Source organism: Octopus sinensis, linkage group LG1, assembly GCF_006345805.1.
Source record: "Octopus sinensis linkage group LG1, ASM634580v1, whole genome shotgun sequence".
In the NCBI taxonomy this organism is placed as follows: Eukaryota; Metazoa; Mollusca; class Cephalopoda; order Octopoda; family Octopodidae; genus Octopus; species Octopus sinensis.
In genome coordinates this window covers 194,349,624-194,357,123 of record NC_042997.1, presented here as the reverse complement: position 1 = coordinate 194,357,123, position 7,500 = coordinate 194,349,624, and the positions used below count along the sequence as shown (strand labels likewise).

Below are 7,500 nucleotides of genomic sequence, written 5' to 3'. Positions count from 1 at the left end.
TATGTTACCATCTGTTACCATCTGACATCAATAAATATATGTTTTTATTATTATTATCAATATTAATAGTCTACTAAACCCTTTTGTTAACGTTTTGTATGCACGAATGGACCTTATTAGCAAAGAAATGGAATTATTAAAGTGTTGTACCAAAATTAGTTATTATTATATTGTTGGCATGCTGAGAAAAATGCTAGGTGGCATTGAGTCTGTCTTGACATTCTGAGTTCAAATTCTGCTGTCAACTTTGTCTTTCTTCCTTTTGGGGTCAATAAATTAAGTACCAGTGAAACACTAGAGTTGATATAATCGACTTAGCCCTTCACCACAAAATTTCAGGCCTTGTGTCTTTAGTAGAAAGGATTATTATTATTATATTATTATGAGTTTTTCTTCTTTCCTCTGAGATTGTCTTTGCATTTTATCTTTTCGGGATCAATAAAATATGTACCAATTGAACACTGTGGTTGATGGAACTGGCTTTCCTCTGCTCTCAAAAGTGCTGGTCTTGTGCCAAAAATCAAGATTATTATCCCATTTGTTATTGGTGATGTAATATGGATGCTAGCTCTCTACAAGCAGCAGTCTGAGATGGTATCATCAATTATCAAGCAGTTCCAAGGAATATTTTATTATTATTATTATTGGTGGAGACACATGGCCTAGTGGTTAGAGCAGCGGACTTGCGGTTAAGCGATCACGTGTTCAAATCTCAGACCAGGTGATGTGTATGGTTATGAGTGAAACACTTAAGCTCCATGCAGCTCCAGCAGAAGGTAATAGCGAACTTCTGCTGACTCTTTCGCCACAACTTTCTCTCGCTCTTTCCTCCTGCATCTTGCAGCTCACCTGCGACGGACCAGCATCTCATCTAGGTAGGGAACCTATAGGCCAAAGAAACTGGGAAACCAGCCCTTATGAGCCAGGTATGGGTCGAGAAGGAACAAACATTATTATTATTATTAAGGTGGTGAGATGGCAGAATTGTTAGCATACTGGATGAAGTGTTTAGCTATATTTCGTCTGTCATTATGCTCTAAGTTGAAATTCCACTGAGGTCGACTTTACCTTTCATCCTTTCAGGGTTGGTAAATTAAGTACCAGTTGAGTATTGGGGTCGATATAGTTGACTATCTTCCTCCCACAAATTTAAGCCATTGTGCCCTATAATAGAAAGGATTGTTATTATTATTATTGTTATTATTATTATTATTGTTATTGTTATTATTGTTATTGTTATTATTGTTATTATTATTATTGTTATTATTATTATCTTCCAGCCTTAAAAGACATTGTTTTTGTCATCCTTACACAAGACACTACCTTCCACTTAGAAAGAGCAAAGCAATTTAAAAAGGACTTCTACAACCAACTGAAAGGTGTTTCAAAGGTAACAGATTTTGAGTTCCTAATTTCTTGTACATAGAGCTTCCCGTATGAGTGTCCACTGCTGAGTTTTTGTGGTGTTTAGCCATGGTTAGTCCCTGAATTGTTAGCTTTGCCTTTCATGCTTCATGGGTCAATTAAATCAAACACCAGATCAATTTAATTGATAGCGCTGGTGGCATGTAAATGAACCATCCGAACATGGCCCTTTCCTTCTTGGGACACAAAATTCTGCTTCCGAAGACCTGTTGAGGCAAGTGAAATCGAAATCGATCAAAAATCAATGGAAATTGCAGTTGTGATACCAGGGCCGGTGGGCATGTAGAAGAACCATCTGAACGTGGCTGTAGCCAGCGCTGCCTTGACTGGCCTCTGTGCCAGTGGCACGTAAAAAGCACCAACTGATCATGGCCATTACCAGCCTTGCCTGGCACCTGTGCCGGTGGTACATAAAAAGCACCCACTACACTCTTGGAGTGGTTGGCGTTAGGAAGGGCATCCAGCTATAGAAACACTGCCAGATCAGACTGGGCCTGGTGCAGCCTCCTGGCTTCCCAGACCCCAGTCGAACCGTCCAACCCTGCTAGCATGGAAAGTGGACGTTAAATGATGATGATGATGATGATTCCTCATTCCTGATTTGTGACTGCGTCATGCTTACAAAAGTGAAATGGAATTCACTGAGGTAGATTCTTTACAGCCAGTTGCCTGATCTCCCAAGTTGATATCAATATTTAGATGTGTGTTGATGTATACCAGACTCTTTGTACTATATTCAGTGTATTCCCCCTATTTATATTGTTCTTTTTGTATCCTTTGATGATAATTACTAGGTTAAGCATCAAATAACTATATTATCACATGACCCTCTTCCTTCAATATTAGCCTATTGTTATATACATGTCTAACTTCTCTTTTATGATTTCATATTTCTTAGGATGAAAAACCTAAACTATTCTTTACTCACAAGAAATGGCCAATTACTGGTGCATGGACAATATTTCCACTTTTATCAGAGTGAGTATTTCACTTATTATTAATATTGGTGGCGAGCTGGCAGAATTGTTAGCACGCCGGATGAAATGCTTAGCAGTATTTTGCCTGTCGCTATGTTTTGAGTTCAAATTCTGCCACGGTCGACTATGCCTTTCATCCTTTCAGGGTCAATAAATTAAATACCAGTTGAGCACTGGGGTTGATGTAATCAACTTAACCCCATCCCCAAATTTCAAACCTTGTGCCTATAATAGAATGGATTATTATTATTATTATCATTTGGGCAAGGATTCTGGATTATTATTTCCTCTTTTTTTTTTTTTTTTTAAGTTAATTTAGCATTTTCGTTTGTAAGAGCAGTAGAGTTTACTTCATATATTCTTATTTTAAAAATCATCTCTGGCTAATCGTTGAGAGGACGTTAGTGTTGCCTTGGCAGAGGTTTGCGCTCTCTGAGTCCTCTTGTTTATTATTGCTTTGGTAGAATTTTTAGAACATTGGAAAAATTGCCTTGAAGTATTTCTTCCAGCTCTTTACATCCTGAGTTCAAATCCCCTCCAAGTTAAATGGACCTTTTTTTCCATTAGGTGTTGATAAAATAAAATATCAGAAATTGACTAACTTCCATACACCTAAATTGCTGGTTTTGTCTCTAAATTAGAAATAATTGTTGTTGAAAGGGCTGCAGATTGGTTCAACCGTTAAGGTATTGTTTGTTCTGGGTTTTTAGGTTCTGAGTTTAAATCCTTCTGAAGCTGACTTAACTTTTTAGTCTTTCTGGGAATGATAACCCTGATGAAGGCTGGAGGGTATATCAGCCAAAACATTGTGTTAACAACAAACAAGATGAGGACAAATATCCGTTAAATATAAATAATGTATTTCGTTTTTGGATTTGGTTTGCAAGATTCTTTATATGAGTTTGTGTGTTGAAGCATATTCTGTTGTGTCTGGGGAGAGTCATTTTCTTTTTAACGAAAATTTTGGGAAAATAAAAATAAGGAAAAAAGTGGAAATTTTACCGGTGAGTGTGTTACATTATAAGGCACAAAAAGAAAATGACTCTCCCCAGACACAACATAAATAATGTAAATAATGTACATAATTCCTCATCTCTTAAATATAGAACTGAAATTGCTACATTTTTCATCACCAAGATAATGACAGTTTCTAATGGTGGGTTGGTCTCAATTCTGCTCTTACCTCACAAGTAAGGCCAGATCTGAACTGCCATGAATTGTTCCTGTGGGTTATCTTGTAAGATACATGTCTAGTTCATCATCACTGTCATTGTGATTTTCCCTGTCCTCATTGTTTGCTATTGGACAGTAAACTCTGCTTGTGAAGACCTGTTGAGGCAAGTGAAATTGAAATCAAATTCTATGACTGGCATCCGTGCTAGTGGAGCCCTAAGAGCACCATCTGAGCATGATCGTTGCCAGGACAGCTAACTGGCTTCCATGCCAGTGGCACGTAAAAAGCACCATTCGAGCGTGATTGTTACCAATGTCGCCTTACTGGCACGTGAAAAAACATTCAAGCGAGGTCATTGCCAGTGCCGCTGGACTGGCTCCTGTGCAGGTGGCATGTAAAAAACACTATTTGAGCATGGCCATTGCCAATACTGCCTGACTGGCCCTTGTGCCAGTGGCATGTAAAAGCACCCACTACACTCTCAGAGTGGTTGGCGTTAGGAAGGGCATCCAGCTGTAGAAACTCTGCCAGATCAGACTGGAGCCTGGTGCAGCCATCTGGTTCGCCAGACCTCAGTCAAATCATCCAACCCATGCTAGCATGGAAAGCGGACATTAAACAATGATGATGATGATGAACAGTTAAAGTGTGACAAGGAAATATAGATTTATGATATTGATAGGTGTGTGAGGGTTGATGAGTATTTGGTTAATTGATCTTGAAGAAAGGTTTCTAACTGTCAATTGATCCTATTGCCATCTGTTGCCAGTAATGCATCTCTAGCATTTAATTCAATGAAACAATGTAAACAAGCAGTAATATTTCATGAACACTCCACCATCGTCATTCTCCTATTCTTTTACGAAATCAGAACACTTGTTTCACTCAGTTGTTGTCATCATCCTCATCGTGGTGGGGGTGGTGGTGCAAGTGGTAATGATGATGATGTTGATAGTGATGACGATGATCACTACCACCACTGTTATTAATCTGACTGTATGCTTAAGAAGTTTGCTTCCACAACCACAGTCTCACTGTGTGGCATCTTAGGCAAGTATCTTCTGTTACACTTCAGGGCCGACCAAGTCTTGTAAGTGAATTTCATGGACAGAAACTGTGTAGAAGCCATTCATATAAATGCATGTGTGTGTATGTGTGAGTATATATATATATATACTCAAAATAAGCAACAAGGATATCCAGAGGTAATGCAGTACGATTGTTTCATGCGACTCCATTTAATTGAACAATGCAAACATTACATCAATTTAAAATATAGAGCAATCTTCAGCTGCATAAAAATATAGAATTTAGTTAAATTTGAAGGACTCATTTGTATAATTTTATCCAAAATCACCAAGAGGATTATACCGAATAAGATAACAAATCCAAGGTTGTGAGGAGTTTTCAGGACATTTATATTGAAATAGTCTTACAGCTGTTTTGGGGATATTATGGATATCCCTTCTTCAGAGATGGTGAGAGAACTCAAATATTTTCTCACACTGTCTCTGACGAAGCAATATCTCTAATATCTCAGAAACAGCTGTAAGACTATTTCAATATAAATGTCCTGAAAACTCCTCACAGCCTTGGATTTGTTATCTCATTGTGTCTATATATATATATATATATATATATATATATATATATATATATATATATATATATATATATATATATATATGCATGCTAATACAAGACTCACATTAGACTCCTCACTTGTATCGTTATCGAACCAAGAGTTTAACCATGGTCTATCCATAGCACTTGTTTAGCGTTACCCAAAACTCTTTGGGTCTTCCAGACACCAATACCTCTCATACCCTCGGTGTATGTGTGTGTGTGTGTGTGTGTGTGTATATATATATATATATATATATATATATAGTATTTTACTGAAACTGAGTTTGTCTCACAACTTGTGTTCAATGCCGTTGTGATCTTAAGGTGAGAACTGATCTTGCCTGAAGATGGAGGTGGCATGAAACTTGAGTCATACGAGAAATTCTCAGTTTCAGTTTTATTAAAGAAAATACACCATATGCTCTTCAAGTATTGAACTCATACATCCAACATAAACTAACCTATGTATGTATGTATGTGTGTGTGTATATATATATAAATTAGAAAAAACCCCACCTTTTATCAATTCAATAATGAAAGATTAAATTATACCATTTAGAAAAATTATTATAGAAATTATTATAGAAAGATTAAATATAAGATATATAAGATAAAACATAACAATAATTAAGTAATGTGGATTTGTTATCTTATTTGGTATAATATATATATTCAAAATGTGGCGATTTTTTTTTTTTTTTTTTTCCCTCCATCTTCCCTTCCTTGGATCTTTCCTTTTCCTATGTTTCTGACGAAGAGCTTCACTCGAAACGTTAAATGCTGCTTCTTTCTTTCCTTTCCTGAGCGTCCGATAACACTATACTTGTTCCACGTCCTCGCGTTGTGTTTTCTCTTTGTGTTTTCATGTTTGGATTACCTTTATATATATATACACACTCACACATACACTCACATATGCATTTATATGAATGGCTTTTACACAGTTTCTGTCTATGAAATTCACTTCCAAGACTTGGCGGCCCTTAGACACTTGCCTAAGATGCCACATAATGAGACTGTGGTTGTGGAAGCATACAGTCATATTAATAATGGTGGTGGTAGTGATCATCATCATCACTATCAACATCATCATCAGTATCATCACCACTACCACCACCATGATGAGGATGATGACAGCAACTGAGTGACACAAGTGTTCTGATTTCGTAAAAGAATAGGAGAATGACGATGGTGGAGTGTTCATGAAATATTACTGTTTGTTTGCATTGTTTCATTGAATTAAATACTAGAGATGCATTACTGGCAACAGATGGCAGTAGGATCAATATTAAATCTATAGATACTACATATATACTCTTTACTCTTTTAATTGTTTCAGTCATTTGACTGCGGCCATGCTGGAGCACCGCCTTTAATCGAGCAACTCGACCCCGGGACTTATTCTTTTGTAAGCCCAGTACTTATTCTATCGGTCTCTTTTGCCGAACTGCTAAGTAACGGGGACATAAACACACCAGCATCGGTTGTCAAGCAATGCTAGGGGACAAACACAGACACACACACACACACACATATATATATATATATATATATACATATATACGACGGGCTTCTTTCAGTTTCCGTCTACCAAATCCACTCACAAGGCTTTGGTCGGCCCGAGGCTATAGTAGAAGACACTTGCCCAAGGTGCCACGCAGTGGGACTGAACCCGGAACCATGTGGTTGGTAAACAAGCTACTTACCACACAGCCACTACTGCGCATTAATAATATAGTTAGTTTATCTAATCGGTGTGTATATATTTGAACTATTTCCTATTTTTAACTCTAATATTTATAGCTTGTACTAACATTATGTATATTACTTAACGTTAAGGTTTTTAATATAAATTACTTAATGAGTATAAGATTTTATTTAGATGTTTATTAAATAAATAAATAAATTAATAATTTAATTTAATGTATATAGTTTAAATTATAGTATTTAGTATTCACTTAATGTATATTTTGTATCATATATATATATATATATATATATATATTATATATATATATATATATATATATATATATGTTTTAAATATTTTAATTAATTGTATCTTATTTTTTAAACAAGAATATATTTAAGATATTTCGTATTTTACAAGATTATTTACGTATATTTATTAATTTATCTAATTATTTTATTGTTGTTATCTTTAACCTGAAGAGTGGCTATATTTATATTTAAGTGATTTTACTACTACTATTATTATTACTATTATCATTTCCTAAATATAGTACAAAACGCGTGTCGTTATTCTACCAAATATATACATTTTATTAATCATTGTTA

General features: G+C 35.7%; 1 protein-coding gene across 1 annotated transcript in view; it reads left to right on the top strand.

Annotated features, from left to right (window-relative positions):
- The window catches only part of LOC115217887 (beta-1,3-glucosyltransferase-like), a 42,566-nt gene that overhangs the window by 8,840 nt on the left and 26,226 nt on the right, over nt 1-7,500 (top strand). Inside the window, exons 3-4 of the mRNA XM_029787608.2 lie at nt 1,281-1,390; nt 2,324-2,403. Of these exons, the coding sequence (XP_029643468.1) occupies nt 1,281-1,390; nt 2,324-2,403 (190 nt within the window). The remainder of the gene's footprint in view (nt 1-1,280; nt 1,391-2,323; nt 2,404-7,500) is intronic.